The 19,157-nt window shown below is 42.3% G+C and overlaps 1 protein-coding gene across 21 annotated transcripts in view; it reads right to left on the bottom strand.

Annotated features, from left to right (window-relative positions):
- TAB2 (TGF-beta activated kinase 1 (MAP3K7) binding protein 2) overlaps nt 1–19,157 on the bottom strand; it is a 144,712-nt gene that overhangs the window by 11,376 nt on the left and 114,179 nt on the right. For 13 of the 21 annotated variants that reach the window (XR_006280027.1, XM_038394887.2, XM_043511171.1 and 10 more), the window contains 4 exons: nt 5,114–5,140; nt 4,584–4,744; nt 3,729–3,822; nt 2,194–2,274 (listed from right to left, as the gene is read on the bottom strand). Coding sequence is in view for 20 of the 21 variants with exons in the window: in XM_038394887.2 (XP_038250815.1) it covers nt 2,194–2,274; nt 3,729–3,822; nt 4,584–4,744; nt 5,114–5,140 (363 nt within the window). In the remaining variant the exon portion in view is untranslated. Of the gene's footprint in view, nt 1–2,193; nt 2,275–3,192; nt 3,332–3,728; nt 3,823–4,583; nt 4,745–5,113; nt 5,141–19,157 lie in introns of those variants that run through there. The other 8 variants (XM_043511178.1, XM_038394892.1, XM_043511176.1 and 5 more) reach the window with 2 other exon arrangements.

Genomic DNA, 19,157 nt, shown 5'->3' with positions numbered 1-19,157 from the left:
CTGAAGTGAGGCTTACTGGCCTGTAGTTGCCAGGGTCACCTCTGGAGCCCTTTTTAAAAACTGGCATCACATTAGCTATCCTTCAATCATTTGGTACAGAAGCTGAATTAAATGATAAGTTACAGACAACAGTTAGTAGTTCTGCAATTTCACATTTGAGTTCCTTCAGAACTCTTGGGTGAATACCATCAGGTTCTGGAGACTTATTACTGTTCCAAAACCTCCTCTATTGACACCTCAATTTGGGACAATTCCTCAGATCTGTCACCCAAAAAGAATGTGCATTACTTTGGGAATCTCCCTCACATCCTCAACAGTGAAGACCGATGCAAAGAATTCATTTAGTTTCTCCGCAATGGCTTTATAGTCTTTGAGTGATCCTTTAGCATCTCGATCGTCCATAGGTTGTTTAGCAGTCTTTCTGCTTCTGATGTATTTAAAAAAATTCTGCTATTATTTTTGGAGCAAGCTGTTCTTCAAATTCTTTTTTGGTCTTTCTAATTATATTTTTACACTTCATTTGCCAGAATTTATGCTCTTTTCTATTTTCCTCATTAGGATTTATCTTCCACTTTTTAAAGAATGCCTTTTTGCCTCTCACTGATTCTTTTACATTGTTGTTTAACCCCGGTGGCTCTTTTTTGGTTCTCTTGCTATGTTTTTTAAATTGAGGTATACATTTAAGTTGAGCCTCTATTATGGTGTCTTTAAAAAGTTTCTATGTAGTTTGCAGGGATTTTACTTTTGGTACTGTACCTTTTAATTTCTGTTTCACTAACCTCCTCATTTTTGTGTAGTTCCCCTTTCTGAAATTAAATGCTACAGTGTTGGGCTGCTGTGGAGTTTTCCCCGCCACAGGGATGTTAAATGTAAGGATATTATGGTCACTATTACCAAGCGGTCCAGCTATATTCATCTCTTGGACCTGATCCTGTGCTCCACTTAGGACTAAATCAAGAATTGCCTCTCCTCTTGTGGGTTCCAGGACTAGCTGCTCCAAGAAGCAGTCCTTTAAGCTGTCAAGAAACTTTATCTCAGCATCCCTTTCTGAGGCGATATGTACCCAGTCAAAATGGGGATAACTGAAATCTCCTCATTATTATTATTAATTATTATTATTTTTTTATTTTAATAGCCTCTCTAATCTCCCTGAGCATTTGAGCGTCAGTAACACCATCCTGTTCTGGTGGTACGTAATATAGACCTACTGCTATATTCTTATTTTTCAAGCATGGAATTACTATCCATAGAGATTCTATAGTACAATTTAGTTCATTTAAGATTTTTACTTCATTTGATTCTACGCTTTCTTTCACATAGTGCCACTCTCCTACCAGCACGACCTGTTCTGTCCTTCCGATATATTTTGTACCCTGGTATTACTGTGTCCCATTGATTATCCTCATTCCACCAGGTTTCTGTGATGCCTATCATATCAATATCCTCATTTAATACTAGGCACTTTAGTTCACTCATCTTATTATTTAGACTTCTAGCATTTTAAAAACTTGTCATTTTTTTGGCTGTCCCCTTTTGCATGACAATTGAATGGGACATTTTTTTTTTCATTTGACTTTCTCATCAGAACGTCCCAGTATTTTATCATTTTCCATCTTCTCCTCCTTATTAGGACATAGGGAATCTCCATTTACAGATCTTCCCCAAGGGATGTCCGAACCAGGAAAGCTCCAGGCAAGCTCCACACAGCAAAGAGGAGGAGCTGGTGCTGGGGGAGGAGCAGGAAAGAGGAGTGCGCTCAGCCAGGCATTTAATGGCGCTTCCTGGTGCTGTGCTGGCTGCCTGCAGCACTGCTCCTCTGCCCCCAGTTACTCTGGGATACATCTGAAGTACTTCTGGGATCTGAGTTAAGCTAGGGCCATTTGCACACAGGAAACCAACAGGGTCACACCCTGGGTCCTATGCACTGGGACACTGGGTCTGAGCCCTAGATTAGCACATTTGCAGTGTGGACGCACAGGGTGTGTGTGCGTGCGTGCGTGCGTGCGTGGCTTGAGTCTGTGCTCAGACCCAGACTTAAATTGCTGTGTAGACATACACTTAATGGCATTCATGCTTTTGAAAATAGACACCACAATCAATATTCAGATTGAATCAGTATTACAGCATGTGTTGCTAAAGGTAAAATAAGATTTTAGTATAACTATTTATGCTAGGACTAAATCCAAACAGTACCTTTGGGTTTTGGTGGCACAGGACCTAGAAATCCAATATTGTCATAAAAATTATGAATAGCGCTGGGATTAAAATGTGGTCCTGAAAAAAAGGTAAACAGTTTTTTTTAAACAAACACCTTTGGACATAAAAGCACAGTTCTTTTGTAATGGTTACAAATGATAATATTACTAGGTACATCATTAGCATCTTTCATACCAAGATATCAATACAGATCTGAGGAAGATATTACTGGTGGCAATGACAGGCTAAGTAACTTTCCCTCTAAGGTTACACAACAAGTGAATGGCAGAGATGGGAACAGAATCCAGGAAGCTTGATTCAGTCAACAGCTCTAGCTGGCAGACTGACTCCCTAAATAATATTCAATTAAAGCATTATATTGGTAATTTTCACCTGCCTCTTTCACATATTTGGTTTTTTAAAGCTAATTATTTTACTACAGTCCAAAGAAAGGCATTATTTCCTACAATACAATATGTTTTACGTATTTAGATAACTTATTATACAGAAGATCCCTAACCATAATGAAACTCACAATTATGACACACTTAAATGTATAAAAGCTACGTACAACTTATTGCTGAGCTGCCGAGTGGGGATTACTTAATTTGAATTTCCTCCATTTCATATCTTTAACCTCTCAATCCTAATGTTTCATAAATGTTTTCTTGTTTTAATTTCCTCTTTAAAAAGAAAACGGTGTGTACTGAAACACATCTGAAAGTTTTCTTCAATCATTCACAACTTATTTATCTTTTTTCTAACATAAGAAACATGCATTATCCTTGAATATTAACTGTATGCTATATTTGGCATTTCAAATGCCAATCATTTGAGTTCTACAAACCTTCAAAATAAATCTGATCAAATCTCAAACCATACCCAATGACTTAATTTCTCGGATGTCAGCAATCCTCTCTTTTTCTGTTTCTCAACTACGTCCAGGGGCTCAAAACCTCACTGTATCATTACCTTCACTAAATCCCTATTTTCTTCTTCCTTACCTGCAGATGCACAATCTTGGTCTTCAATGACCAAAGAATCCAAAAGCAACAGGGGGGAAAAAAGGCTTATGGCCCTGCAGATGAGGAGGGAGGACATACTGGAAGCGAATCTGAAGCACAGTTTTAACTACCTATGGTTAGATAACGGACAGAAAAAAATGAGGAGTGCTGGCCATGCATTCCGAGAAACTTTTTTCATTCTCCGTAATTCAAAAAAATAGCCAACTAGATTTTTCCAAAGTTACAAAATAATTTACTTCTAGACTTATGGCAAGCATGGTGTGATAAATTTCAACCCCTGACTTTTATTGAGGGGGTAGGTAGTGGGGAGATTATAAAACCATCACAACTCTGGATTTAGAATGAAAGTATTTTTATATTATTATGTAACTATATTATTATGATAATGCAAATAATGTACGTGATAGTTTAGTCTGATATTTTATCTGTGTGTCATTGGGCTGAGGTGGGGGGGAATAAAAAAAAGGATGTTTACAGCTGCTGATGCACTGAGAAAGCATACTGTACCTCTTGCTTGAAAAAGATCAATCTCTTTGGTTAGGCAATCTATGTCTATCTGCAGCTGTCTGTTACAACTTCGCAACTGTTGCATTTCTTCCAGCTGAAAAAACAATTCTGTTAGACTGAGTTTTTCCACTTCAGCTTCAATCACCATTCACATATAGGTGGATGTACATTTAAGCTTATTTTTGGATAGGAGATGCATCAGTCACTCCTTTGTCATGGCTTTATTGTTAGGTCTTTCAGGCCAAATACGTAGCACACATGCTCACAGATGAATTACTGCTGAATTACTGTCCCTTTACAGACTAATAACTGTTTCAGATTCAGTTTACAGATTCAGGTACTGCCAATAGTCCACCACATGATGGCTGGCAAGATACTATGACCCCTTTTCTTTCAAAAATGAAAGTTGCCTCCAAAGCGTTAGCTCCCTTTTAAACTATCCTCATATATTATCTTGCTATACAATTGACAAGACAGATGAAGCATGCGAGGAGAAGGTGGCTAGAATGCTGGTAGTAGAAGGTGTGCTATGAAACAGATTGTAAACTTGAGATTCTAGACTGAAGCTCTAGTTATTCATGTCTTTGAGACTTCTAAACTAGCCTACTGAAATGCGGTCTCCATGGTACTATCCTTGAAAGCCACTGAGAAAGTTCAGTTAATGTGCAACATAATTGCCAACTTAGTGGTTCTTGCTACGTAGAGCATATTATACATCTGTATTTGGAACAACACTGGCTATCAATTTAATTCTAGATACAATGTGCCATTAAATAAATTATTGTGCCATTTATTTTATTATGAAAGATCATGCGTATGGTTTGAATTTTACAGCATACAGAGATTTTGACTTACTGAAGGAATTTGGGAAACAGAATTCGATCTTTTCAGGCGCCTTCGTGTCAGATTATTCTCCATTTCATTGACTTCCGATTTTAGTTTATCTAACTTTTTCTTTTGAATCTCGAGTTCACGTTGAAGTCGCTCCATCCTGGCTTTCTGGTGTACCAGTAAAGCTGCAATACATATCAGCAAACAAAGTCCAATTTTAGCTAATTTATTATCCACCATACTGCAACAGTTGATAAATAAAGATGAAAGCTAACATCCTCCCAGAAAAATGATTCCATCAGAATGCTTTTTCATGCTTCTCACAAGAAAGCTTCAGCCATGTAAGACCAGATATCTTATTATACATCTGAATCAATTATGAATCAAGCATTTCATCGGCATTAAAATCTAAAGGGTCTAACATGTTATGTCTATGTAGTATTGTCTGGTTTTGCAGCTTTGACAAGTTGCAAAATTGGGTAACTGAATAATTCTAATGGTGATCCAGTGAACCGTGCGGTATTTGGAAACACATACAAGCACAACACATTTACCTTTTTTGTATCTTTCACTGCCTGTTTCTTTGTGAAAAAAACAAGAAAAAATTAATCACGCAAAAAATCTAAAGGGTCAGAGCAAGAAAATCGACAACAAGTTTTCTCACATTCATAGAAAACAAGTTAAATTTAGCCACATATTACAATTTGTGAAAATAAGCTTTTACAAAACCTACAGTCAAAACTGTAAAGGGAAGAGTAAAAAACAAACAAAAAAACACACCCAAACCCAAATATCCTTTGCACTGTATTCATCTCAAATACCACAAAATTTTAGACAAACTATGAATACACTATCTGAAGTAGATTTTAAAGTAAGGTGTGCCTCTACCACAGAACACACTATAGCCCCTGTATTAAATGCAGCTTTTGATGTAAACTGAGCCTTGAATTAAACCAGGAGTTTTATAAATGGCAGAGAGATGGCATGTGAAACTGGACAGAAAAATAATCCAAAATTTCACAAGTAACACTGCTGGAAAGTGCTTATAGTTATTACAGTACATATAGCACATACCAATTTATTTCTGAATTATGACTCAGAACTACTAATGTTAGCTTCTTATTTCTGATGCTGTTCAGTGTACTATCACCATTATTCACAAAGCAAATGCTCCATAGGGGGCTAATATAAACAGGAAGATTAGGGTTTAGGTCATAGCATTTTAAAAGAGTGAAAATGTCACACCAAGTCCATATCCATTTTGCAGCTTACCCCATTAAAGCAATGCACAGTATTAGACTTCACCATATAATTTCACATTCTATCTGTACATCAAAACAAGGATCACCTGTATATATTACACGCATTTGGCTTTATTATCTATTTCAGGGGTTCTCAAGTTGGGGGCCATGACCCCTCAGGGGATCGCAAAGTTATTACATGGGGGTCACAAGCACATGCCTCCGAGCTAGCCAGTAAGTCTGCTGTGAAAAGTTATATTAACAAATATACGAACATCACTTTAAAATAGTGTAAATATAAAAAAATGTGCTTTTAACTTGCGGGGGGGAGGGGGGGTGTCACACTCAGAGGCTTGCTATGTGAGGAGTCGCCAGTACAAAAAGTTTGAGAACCACTGGATTTGATACACAATGAGAAAACGTGGCAATCAATTCAATTTCTATATACATATTAGTTCATATTACAGACTGCAACTAAATAAATCATTTTTATTGGGACTATATTCTGTAAAACACTGAGTACATATAAACTACTATGTAAATTAGCTTATTTATTAATAAGTAGTAGTAATAAGGGGCTATTTAAAAAAGGTAGGACAGCAAGGGTAGCATAGTCCCTTACAAGTGAAAGGTCCAGACAGATCTGTGATTTGAATACAAGCTGTAAAAGTAAGTGTCTACACCTAGTCTATGTTGCAACATTCTATTACTACAATACCCACCTGCTGAAGTGAAGAAACAGATTGACAGAGCCAGAAGAGTACCCAGAAGTCACCTACTACAGGACAGGCCCAACAAAGAAAACAACAGAACGCCAGTCATCACCTTCAGCCCCCAACTAAAACCTCTCCAACGCATCATCAAGGATCTACAACCTATCCTGAAGGACGACCCATCACTCTCACACATCTTGGGAGACAGGCCAGTCCTTGCTTACAGACAGCCCCCCAACCTGAAGCAAATACTCACCAGCAACCACACACCACACAACAGAACCACTAACCCAGGAACCTATCCTTGCAACAAAGCCCGTTGCCAACTCTGTCCACATATCTATTCAGGGGACACCATCATAGGGCCTAATCACATCAGCCACACTATCAGAGGCTCGTTCACCTGCGCATCTACCAATGTGATATATGCTATCGTGTGCCAGCAATGCCCCTGCCATGTACATTGGTCAAACTGGACAGTCTCTACGTAAAAGAATAAATGGACACAAATCAGACGTCAAGAATTATAACATTCAAAAACCAGTCGGAGAACACTTCAATCTCTCCGGTCACTCGATTACAGACCTGAGGGTGGCTATCCTTCAACAAAAAAACTTCAAAAACAGACTCCAACGAGAGACTGCGGAATTGGAATTAATTTGCAAACTGGATACAATTAACTTAGGCTTGAATAGAGACTGAGAATGGATGAGTCATTACACAAAGTAAAACTATTTCCCCATGGTATTTCTCCCCCCCCACCCCACCCCCCACTGTTCCTCAGTTGTTCTTGTTAACTGCTGGAAATAGCCTACCTTGCTTGTCACCATGAAAGGTTTTCCTCCTTTCCCGCCCCTGCAGCTGGTGATGGCTTATCTTAAATGATCACTCTCCTTACAGTAAAAAGAAAAGGAGTACTTGTGGCACCTTAGAGACTAACAAATTTATTAGAGCATAAGCTTTCGTGAGCTACAGCTCACTTCATCGGATGCATCCGATGAAGTGAGCTGTAGCTCACGAAAGCTTATGCTCTAATAAATTTGTTAGTCTCTAAGGTGCCACAAGTACTCCTTTTCTTTTTGCGAATACAGACTAACACGGCTGCTACTCTGAAATCTCCTTACAGTGTGTATGATAAAACCCATTGTTTCATGTTCTCTGTATGTGTATATCAATCTCCCCTCTGTATTTTCCACCAAATGCATCCAATGAAGTGAGCTGTAGCTCACAAAAGCTTATGCTCAAATAAATTTGTTAGTCTCTAAGGTGCCACAAGTACTCCTTTTCTTATTACCCTACTATTACCCTGTCTGCTTGTTCATTCACCCACCTATTTATCTTGCATTGACTGTAAGTTCTTTGGAGTAAGTACTGACCTATGTTTGTACGGTGCCTAGCACAATGAGGCTCCAACCTGATTAAGGCCTATAATTTAATTATTATTAAATACATAGTCATATATAATGTTAAAAATTTTCAATCATGTCATATGTTGTTTATAAAAGTAGTAAAGTAATTCCAACTGGTGTGACGTGATGCAGCTGTTTCATTTTCTTTCAGTCTGTTTGGTCTGGTTTAGGGCTGCCTTAAGTAATACACTTTAAAGTTACTGTAGGGTGGCTACTAGCCACCATAGCCACCATATTAAAACTGCCACACGCCTTCTGTTTAATATAAAAGTTTCAAGCTTCTCTAAATCCACTTGCAGAGTCAGGTTGGCTTGAAATTTGCTATAGCAATAGAGGGTTCAGAATTCAATTTTGGTTGCAAATATGGAGTCATTTGGACAAGGAGCTCTAAAGATACAGCCTCTCCTTCCTCCTAATTATCCTTTTTTAAAAACAGGCTGGTCTAAACACAAATTTGCACTGAAACAAATGTTGAATTAAAATCAGTTTTGTAGTTCAGTGCAAGTCTGTGTTGACATTTATTTTGGAATAAAAATGGTTAAGTAATAAACTGAATTAAGAAAATTTTATTCATCTTATGCCTTTTTGCAAAGACATAGGAAAAACACTTGGCACTAACCACATTTATCACTAGACTTCCCCTGATGCGATCTAGTTTGTCACCAAGAAACAGCTGCAAAACCTGACAAAGTTATTGGATTTTTTTAGGGTTGCCGGGGGAGGGTAAAATTCCTAAAATACAGCACCAGGAGATTTTTCACTAGAAAAATTCCTTTATGTGGAACCATACTGACTTTCCCATGGATCATCAGTACAGTTGAGAATCCTTATAACCACAGCACAGACCTTTAACACTTGAAGTGGGAAGTCACTTCAAGTCTGCATAGAAATACTTATCAATCAAGACCATCACTACCCTATGGAAAAGCAACACATCCTTTCCCCACTGCATCTTGCAGATAAGATGATTTTATGTAACTTCTCACAGAGTTGGGAATACAAACCAAGTCAGTTATGTGGCAAATCCAAGTCCCATCCACTCAGCCACACTATCTTTTGAAATGAATCTGCCAAAGCTGAATTCCCCTTATGGATAGTTATACATAATGGCACTACACTGTAGTAATTGTGTGCCTTGGATGAAGAAGGGGCTGCAAGAAGAAAAAAAGATAGCCTTTTGGTAAGGCAACGGACAGGGCTCTATCTTGGTCCTGTCCTGAGCTCTATTACAGGTTTCCTCTGTGATGCCAGACAAATCACTTACATTAGGTCTGTATAGAACACACCCTACTTCTGTGAGATTTAGGAGTAATAGCAGTTTTATGATTAATGCACTGGATTGGGACTATGCAGACCTGGGTTCAAAATCTTGGCTTGACCACAGACTTTCTGACCACAGGAATCACAAGGTTTTGTTTTCACTAGAAAAAAGGGTGTTCTTAACTCAAGTTAACTAACTTGAGATAAAATTCCTAGAGAACACAAGCTAGCAGGTACATAAGTATTATGACAGAGACTTTAATTACAGCTCCCCACCTCATTCAGTGCACAAGATAGATCTGCTCTAGAGACAATCAGGGTTCTGTAGTCAATTGGACTGCTGTCTGTAGCATACCTGGCATTTGTTGCAGAAGCTAGTAGGTGTGTAATGAATGAGGCAGTGAACTTATGGAAGAGAAAGGATGATTGTAAAATTAAGGCAGCTGAGCACTACCCTGAAAAATGGCTTCTGATCATGTAATTAAAGACCACATCATAGTGCATAGTGCACCCAAAGGGGCCAAACAGACTATGCAATTTACTAGGTTTTTGAAAAACAAACATCCATCCATCCCTGGAACTGTACTGACTTTCACTTGATTCATCAGCATGGCTGAGACCTTGAGATCCAAAGCAGATTTCTCTATTACTTGAGCAAATAAAGTAAATGGTAGTAGTAAGCTATCCTCTATGTGGACCAGTCACTACAGAGACAGACACTTTGCCAGTGTCTATGGGTTTGCCAGTGGGTTTCACAGTTATTCTGACAGCCGAGGAATACTGAGACTCAGGAACCCTAGGATCTGGAAGGGAAGGTAGTTTAGCAATCTGTCCCATTCTGGTTCCTTCCTCCTCCGTTTCTTTGTTCCCCTTTCCCTCCCAGCTTACAGTCCTCCTTCCCTGGCCTCTTTGCCCTCCTCTGTTCCCATCCCTGTCCCCAAGCTCCTGCTCCTCACCCCTCTGCATTGAAGTCAGGCTGCTTCCTCCTCTTCCTCACTTCCTGGGCACCGGCAGAGGAGCATTAAGAACATAGGAGAGAGAGGCTCCCTGTTCTCAGTTCTGGTGTCCAGTTCTGGTGCAGCTGGTAGGGGCAACTGCAGGAAAAGTCAAGCTCAGCCCCTGCAACTCCAGAATGGAGCATGTTCAGTAGCTCGGTGGAAATTATTCACGTGTTGTTCAGCTGGCATGCAGGAGCAGTGCAGGGAGGGAGTATTCTGAGTTCATATGCTATCTGTGGAGAATTTTGTTGCTGAACTTTAAAGCTCTACTGAGCACATGAACATGGAGATTTTTCAGAGGCTTTTAACCTGGCCAAACTTGGGTGGAGTTTCATGGTACAGTAAAAGGCACATTCCTGACACCAAGGTGATAGCCCTGCTCAATTTTAAGTCCTTGCACCAACTCTTCCTCCCCATCATGACTTCAGAAGGTACACAGTTGTAGCAGTAAGCCTTTTGAGGTTCTCAAAGACTGAATACGTGGAGGGCACGCATCTATCCCTAGCTCCTGCAGAGAAGGGAAGTGCAGAACCCCTTCTCTCTACACTAAGTTTCCAATGTTGGGTAGAGACTTCTCAGCTCACCCTCTCAATATTGCTGCTAGCTAAGCTCCTCACAATCCCTTGACAATCTGATCCCTCCAATGTTACAGTGGTTGCCCTTGAAGAGTATCAAACTTAAGTCTGACTCTCCATTTCCTGTTTTCCCAAGGTTTGTGTTCTGTTTATTCTTCTACTGTTAGCATTCTCGTAAGGAGAATGTAAATAGACTAACACTGAATTTCAAGGTTTAAGTTTTAGGAATTAAACTCTAAGAGCCAGTCCACAGTTAAAATTTAGATGAGACTAGCTATATCACTCAAGAGCAGGAAAAATTCACACCCCGAGTGCCACAGTTAAACCAACCTAACTCCTTGTGTGGATGCAGCTAGGTCAATGGAAAAAATTCTTCCTTCAACCTAGCTACAGTCACTTGGAGAGGTGGAGGTGGATTACCACATTAATGAAAAAAGTGCCTTCATTTTTTATGTAAAGAATATGTAAAATTTTTCAGAGACTAAAAGGTAGCACCAAGTTCTGGAAGACAAGGCCATTTTACTGCAGAACTAATACAAATGTCAAATTTAGCTGTAAAAATTGCAAATTTGTACAAAAAGGATAAATCACTTTAGCAAAACAAGTTGCAAAATATACTAGCAATGTATTTTTTAAAAAATCATTTAAAAAAGGCCAACTTTAATAGTGTCAAGTTATTATACAGATCAACATATTGCCAAAGGTCCTGGAACTCCTTAATATTTAACTGTTCTATTTGGGGTAGAGGAGAACTGTACAAATGTGTTACACTTCTGTGCAAGTAGGTGTTGAAAATGTTGAGAAGTAGGAAACGGCCTTCTTTGTCTGTAAATTTTAAATCTAATAATTAAACTGCAAATATTTGCATCAACAGGCATTTAATGACTAACAACAACAGGTTATATTCACAAATACATCATGCCTTTGAAATATGATTTTACCTCCTTAGGTTTTTATGATCACACTCAGACTTGATATGGTTTTCAACTAGCACTATGGGATTTTTAAAAAAATAAATAGAAAAGTAAAACTTAATTGTGCAAAAATCTCAAGCTATTAGAAAAATCTCCCAATTCATCAGTTTACATAAAGGAAACCACTGGAAGCAAACGCAAACGCAGCCTGCATATGAATATAGTTAATATTACACACATGTATACACTTTTGTTGGTGAAGAGAAAAACAAATGTAACTACAATGCAACAATGTACATTTCTTCATTTTTTTCTAAATTACATACGAAAGTATATTACAAACTCAAATGAAGCACTCAAAAGTTAGGAAAAGCAACCTTCATTAGGCCCCCTTGTGCGTATGCAGTAGGGTACGCTCTTTAACTTACATGATTGTCACAGGACCCCTTCCTCACTCAGTGCATTGGGTAGATGATGCTCACTGAATGAGCTGCTTTTATCATTATTATTCAACATACGGTCCAATGCTTTATTTACTGTACACTATTCAAACCCTGCTCTGAACAAGGATTTATTAATTTCTTCATGCCCTTTTCTATGGCGCTCATCACTATAGTATCTGACAACCATTAATTAATTTTCCTTCATAATACCCCTGTAAGATAATGTATTAGAACTGCCATTGTACAGACAGGCAATCAATGCACAAAGATTGTCAGAAGCGTACACTATTCCACTGTGTCCAACTTGAGATGTCTATGGCATAATTTTTCAGAGAATTTAGCATTTTTTTTTTAGCACTTTGTGTTCAGAGCACAACTTGTATCGACTTCAGTTGTAGATGTGAGCACTCAGCACATCCGCAAATCAAACCACAAGGTCTCAAGTTGGACATCCAGAAAATGATGAGCACACAATTAGTGATCACCTCTGAAAAGTTTCATTTAGGTGACTTTCCCAATATTCCATAGGAAATTGGTGGTAAAGATAGGAATAGAATCCAGTTCTCCAGGGTAGCATGCCTTAACCATAAGACTACCCTTTTTCTGCCTGCAGCCTCCTGCCTCATTCACTACACTTCTTCCATCTTTGGCAACAAATGAGACAAAGAGGACTTACAGACAACAGCTTCATTTACTACACAACCCTGATTCATTCTCAGAGCACGTTCCATCCTGTGCCCTGAATGACCTGGGATCCTGTGGAAGAAATAATAGGTGATCATGTAATTTAAAAACCATAAAAATCATAATGCAAGAGCACACGGAGTCCAAATTAAGACTGCACAGGCAACCTTAATTCTGTCATTTCCTAACTTCTGAGTGCTTCATTTAGCAACCAAACATGTTAATGACCCTTTTTGTGTGTAATTTCAGAGGTTTCTAAAAAAGGAATCTGAAAAAAATTCCTTTATGTAGAACCATACTCACTTTCCCATGGATCACCAGTAGAGTTGAGAACCCTTATAACCACAGCACAGACCTTTAACATTGAGCATAGGGAAGTAACTGACAGCAATAGTAGGTTGACGACCTCTATGTGGATGAATCACTAGAAGCAGATAAGGCACACACTTTGCAAGTGGGTAACAGACATTTGCTGCCATTAGAGGAATGGTGAAACTCAGAAATCCTGCATTCTGTTTCAGGTTCTATGGGAACAGTGTTCTCTAGTGAGCACAGACCATCATGCCTGTCCTCCAACAAGCCCGACCCCTTCTGCCCTCCAGCCCATCCTCATCCCAGTCCACCAGCTGCCTCAGCAACTTGACCTAGTTCCTCATAACGTCAGTGTCTTCCCACAGTCCACCTACAAATCCCATGGCCCTTTGTTCCAGTCCTCACACTTGCCATCCTCAGGCCCAGCTCCTCATCCCTCTGCACTCCAATCAGTCAGCTCCCTCCTCCTCCTGCTGGGGGACTTGCAGCGGGAGCACTGAGAACACAGAACAGTCTCCCTGTTCCCAGTAACACAACAGTCCCTGGCTACCAGGAAGAGCAATTGCGGAAAATGTCCTACTCAGATTCTGTAGCCCAGGACTGGATTGTGCAAGTGCAGACAATCTTCAGAGAATTTAGCTGCAAAGCTCTAACAAGTCTCTACTGATAATATAACTGCTAAGGTTTTCAGAAGCTCATAAGCATAGCTAAATTTTCACAGGGACAGTAAAAGGTACATCCCTGACACCAAGCCAAAACTTCCTGTCAAATTTCAAGTCCCGGGGCCAATGCACGGAGGTGCTAGAGCTTCTCAGTAGAACTGCTGTAAGAATTTTTTTTTTTTTTTTAATATGGGCAAAACTGTTTCCCCCAAACCGCATTCTGAGACGCAACTGAACCATTTTGAGTGAAGTTTCCCCAAAAATATTCAACCTGAGGCAGATACCTAGCATGGAACATGTCAGCCCAAATGAATAAAGTTTGGCAAAATTATAACCAACTGAAAAAAACCAGTTACTAACTTTCGTAACTGTTATTCTTCAAGATGTGTTGCTCATGTCCATTCCATGTTAGATGTATGTGTGCTGCGGGCACCACTGCCAGAGATTTTTCCCTCAGTGGTATCTGTCAGGCTGGCTGTAGCGCCTTTTGGAGATGCACGCTTATGCACTGATATAAGGAACACTGTTGGCCCCCTACCCTCTCAGTTCCATCTGGCCAGTTGACTCCGACAGAGGGGCAGGAGGGTAGGTCATGAGCAACACATCTTGCGGAACAGTAGTTACGGAAGGCTAGTAACAATTTTAAATTCGAGTGCTTGCTCATGTCCATTCCATGCTAGGCGATTCACAAGCAGTACCCCGGAGAGGTGGGCTCGAAGTTCATGGTCATACTGACTGTAGCACTGCTCTGTCAAAACTGGGTCATCTCAGACCTGTTGGCTAACGGCATAGTGGGATGCGAAGATATGTACAGACAACCAGATCACAGCTCTGCAGATGTCCTGGATTAGGACCGGCACAAGGAATGCTGCTGACTATGCCTGGGCTCTTGTGGAGTGAGCAGTTAAGATGACTGGAGATAGGATCATTCACCTGCTTGTAGTAAGCCCAGATGCAGGCGATTATCCAAGACGAGATCCTCTGAGCTGACACAGGTAGCCCTCTCATCCTTTCCGCTATTGCAATAAAGAGTTGTGTGGATTTGCAGAAGGGTTTATTCCTCTCAATATAAATGGCGAGGAGGGCACATCTAAAATCCAACGAATGAAGCTGTCATTCCTCAGGGTGCATGAGAGGTTTCAGGAAGACGACTGGTAGGAAAATGGCCTGGTTGTTATGGAATCGTGACACCACCTTTGGTAGGAAGGCTGAATAGGACAAGGTTGGACCTTGTCCTTGAAGAACACTGTGTAGGGCGGTTCTGACGTAAGGGCATTGATTTCAGAGACTCTGGCTGAGGTGATCACCACCAGGAAGGTGACTTCCAAGAGAGAAGTAGCAGGATGCACAATACTAATGCCTCAAGGAGGGACCCACGAGCTTTGACAGAACCAGGTTTAAGTCCCCTGAAGGGAGATGTGGGCTCGCAGACCTGAGGATAATCTCTCCAGCCCCTTGAGAACACGGACCTTCCTCTTACTGGAGGGTGGAAGGCCGAGATGGCTGCTAAGTGCACTCTAATAGATAAGAGGGCCAGGCCCTGCTGCTTTAAGTGGAGCAAATAGTCTGAGATAGACTGAAGAGAAGAAAGAGATGGAGATAGAGCATGTTCAGAAGCCCAAAAAGAGAAACGCTTCCACTTGGCCAAGTAGTTAGCCCTGATGGAAGGCTTTCTATTGCCTAGCAAGATCTGCCAAATGTTCCAAGCAAGTCTGTCCTTCAAGATTCAGCCATATAGCATCCATTCAGTTAGGTGCAGGGAGGCTCAGCTCTGGCGAAGCAACGAGCTTTGCAAGTGATCTTGTCAAATCAGTTCTGGATGCAGTGGGAGCAAGAGTGCAGTTGTCACCAAGAGATCCAGGAGCTGAACCAATGCTAATGTGGCCAAGCCAGGGCTATCAGAATAACTCTCGCCTTGTCCAGTTTGATTTTAGGACTTTGTGAATGAAGGGGATTGGAGGAAAACTAGCAGGTCTGTCCATGGGAGCAGGAAAGCATTGGAAATGGAGCCTGGACTGTGTCCACGCAGCAAAACTGAAGGCATTTCCTGTTCTGCCTGGTAGTGAACAGGTCCACCTGGGGAGGCCCCCAGCTTTGGAAGATGAACGTGGTGACCTTTGGGTGAAGGACCACTCCGGTGAGAGGAAAAAACTTCTGAGGTGATCCACCAGTACGTTCCGGGCTCCCAGGAGAAGTGATGCCTTGAGATGAATGGAGTGCTTTGCACAGAAGTCCCACAGACAGATGGCCTCCTGACATAAGGCCAAAGATTGAGCTCCTCCCTGTTTGTTGATGTAAAATATGGCTGCAGTATTGTCTGTCATAACCTGCACCACCTTGCCTGAGATTTGGGGAAGAAACACTTAGAATGCTAAGCATACAGCCCTGAGCTTCCTGACGTTTATGTGCAGGGAGACTTCTTCTTGGGACCAGAGGCCCTGAGTCCTGAGGTAGTTGAGGTGGGCTCCCCACCCTAGGTGTGACGCACCTGAGACTAAGACAACTGATGGTTGAGGGGTAACAAAGGGCATCCCCATCATTACCGATCTCGGGTCTTTCCACCAGTCCAGGGAGGCGAGGACCAGGGGAGGAACCATGAGCACTGAGTCCAAGTGATGTCTGCTCAAAGAGTAAACTGACACTAGACACATCTGGAGGGGCCTGAGGGGCCCTGGAGGGGCTTGCATGATAAACCACGTAAGTACATGTCACCATGTGCCCCAGTAGCTTGAGGCAACCTTGAGCTGTTGTGATTAGGTGGACAATGACACTGGATATCAGGTTCAACATGGTCTGGAATGGGCCTCCGGCAGGAAGGCCCTGCCCTGGATTGAGTTGAGTTTATCAGTAGGCCCAGTGCTTGGAAGGTGACTTGGACTATGCTGATGTGTTCTGTACTTGAGCCTGTGACCGACCTTTTATCAGCCAGTCATCAAGGTACAGGTAGACTTGTTCACCTTGCCACTTGAGGAAGGCTGCTACAACCACCGTACACTTTGTGAAAACCCAAGGAGTTGCCAATAGACCAAAGGGAAGAGTGGTGAATTAGTAGTGGTGTTGACCTTCTATAAACTTGAGAAATCTTCTGTGCCATGGAAGATGGAAATGTAAAGTATGTGTTATTTAAGTTCAGGGTAGCATACCAGTCTCCTGGATCCAGGGAAGGAATTATGGAGGCAAGGGAGACCCTACGGAACCTCAGCTTCTTGAGATATTTGTTGAGGTGACACAGATGAGCCAGAGGCCCCCTTTAGTCTTTGGGATTAGGCAATACTAAGAGTAAAACACTTTCTCTCTCAAGTCTTGAAGAACCTCCTCCACAGCCCTCATACGTATGAAAGATTGCATCTCCTAGACAAGGAAATGCTTGTAAGTAGGGTCCCTGAAGAGGGACGGGAATGGGGGGTGGAGGGATAAAAACTGAAGGGTGTATAGCCAACTGTCACTGTACTCAGGACCCAATGTTATGTATGACCATGCTGGCCTGAAGAGTTAGACAGTCCAAAAATAAAAAGGATGGCGGATCTGAAACGGTGACTGATACAGAGCCCTTGGGCGCACATTCAACAGCCTGCTTGGCCTGTTGGAGTATCTCCGAGACCCCAACTGGGAAGCTTACGTGGACGGGAATGGTTGGTGCCGTTTATAACCTCTCCTTTTTCTTTTGTAGGGCTCCTTTCTTGGAGGCACAGAGAACTGAGGAGGCTGCTGGGGCCTGAAGTGCTTCCTAGAAGCTGAGAGAGCATAATGGCCAAAGGATCATAGGGTGGCCCTCCAGTCCTTCAGGCCATGAAGTTATATAACCATCAGGTCCAAGAACAGAAGAGCCTTTGAAGGGGAAGTCTTGGATAGACTGTTGGACCTCATGAGGAAGGCCGGAGGACTGGAGCCAAGAACGCCTCATGGGTGTCAACGGAGGCCGTTGTCCTGGCTGCAGAGTTGACAGCGTCCAGAGCTGCCTGGAGTGACATCCTGGCTGCCACAGTCTTACCCTCCTCCAAGACGGCAATGAACTCCTGCCTTGAATCTTGGGGCAGGGAGTCTTTAAATTTAGCTAAGGAGTCCCACAGATTAAAATCGGATCTCCCCAGCAGAGCTTGCTGGTTGGAGACATGTAATTGAAGACTACCTCTTGAATAAACCTTTCTTCTGAAACGGTCTAGTCTCTTGGTGTCTTTTTGCTTAGGGGTAGCGCTCGACTATCCCTTTCATTTTCTGCAGGCCACCAAGGGCATGCGAGTACAGGTATTTGAACCTGCCTGCTGACACACAATACTATTTCTCTGCCCTATTTGAAATGGGGGTCAGAGAAGGAGTTTGCCACAGGGCCTTGACAGGTCCCATCAATGTCTCATTAATGAGCAAGGTCACCTTGGAGGGAGCTGCAGCAGCCAGGATATCATTAAGGCTGTGTGATGCCTCTTTGAGATCCTCAATTTCCAGACCCAGGTTTGCAAGGCCCTGATGGACTCTGAAGTTATCGTGACAAAGCAGGTTACTGAGTCACACAACCGCCTTGTCTGGGGTGGATGAGGAGGCGGCTTGTACCAGAGGAGGGGTGTCTTCCTCTTCCTCAGCTATGTCCACTGGAGCCATCTCCTGGCCATGGGTACCTGAGTCGGGGTCTGGTGCCAAGTGGGAAGGAGTAGTAGCCCATCTCTTGGAAACCACCAAGCAGGAGCAATAGAAGGGAGGACGGGGTACTGGGGGAAAACCCCAGGGGTTCCAGTAAGGCCACTGCATTGGCCACTGACCCACTGGCCAGGTGTTGGCACGAGGACTGTCACTGAAGTCTGGTGGTACATAAGCTGGGTACTGGGACGTGTTTTAGGAGGCACACAAGGTTCCCCTTCAGACTCAGAAGAGGAGTCTTCTCTCAGAGACCTTTGTGGAGCGGTACCTGCTTCTGCCTCCATACCACGCTGGGGTTCCAGGGACTGGCAATTGAGATGCCAGATCAGGGAAGGCTTGCCCCTAGAGGGTTCCAGGGGGGCTCAGTGGTGGGAAGGAGCCCGACACTCCTTGTCTCCTCCTTCTTCCGGTCACCGGAGCCGATAGGTGTCCCATTGGAGTTGAAGGGACCGGCAGAGAAAGAAGGTTCCCTAGCCACTTGGAAAGCCTCTGGGGTTGATGGCATTGTCAGACTGCTGGCACAGCAGTGGCTTCTGGGAGTCGGTGGAGAGTCCCGCACCAGACTAATGTTCTAGGCAGAGTCGACAGTGCCATTGTGGGCCAGGAGAGGTAGAGTGGCCTGGTACAGGTCTCACTGTGCTGCCTTCTCCCCACTTTCTCTATTCTGCACTGGCGAGTGCTCTCTGTTGGTTTGCAGCTTCTTGTGCTTCTTTCTTGGCACCAGTGTGTGAATGGTGCAGAGAAGTGCTCAGTGC

Source organism: Dermochelys coriacea, chromosome 3 (genome assembly GCF_009764565.3).
Source record: "Dermochelys coriacea isolate rDerCor1 chromosome 3, rDerCor1.pri.v4, whole genome shotgun sequence".
Lineage (NCBI taxonomy): Eukaryota > Metazoa > Chordata > Testudines > Dermochelyidae > Dermochelys > Dermochelys coriacea.
The sequence above is the reverse complement of the archived record's forward strand: the minus strand, read 5'-3'. Positions and strand labels throughout refer to the sequence as shown.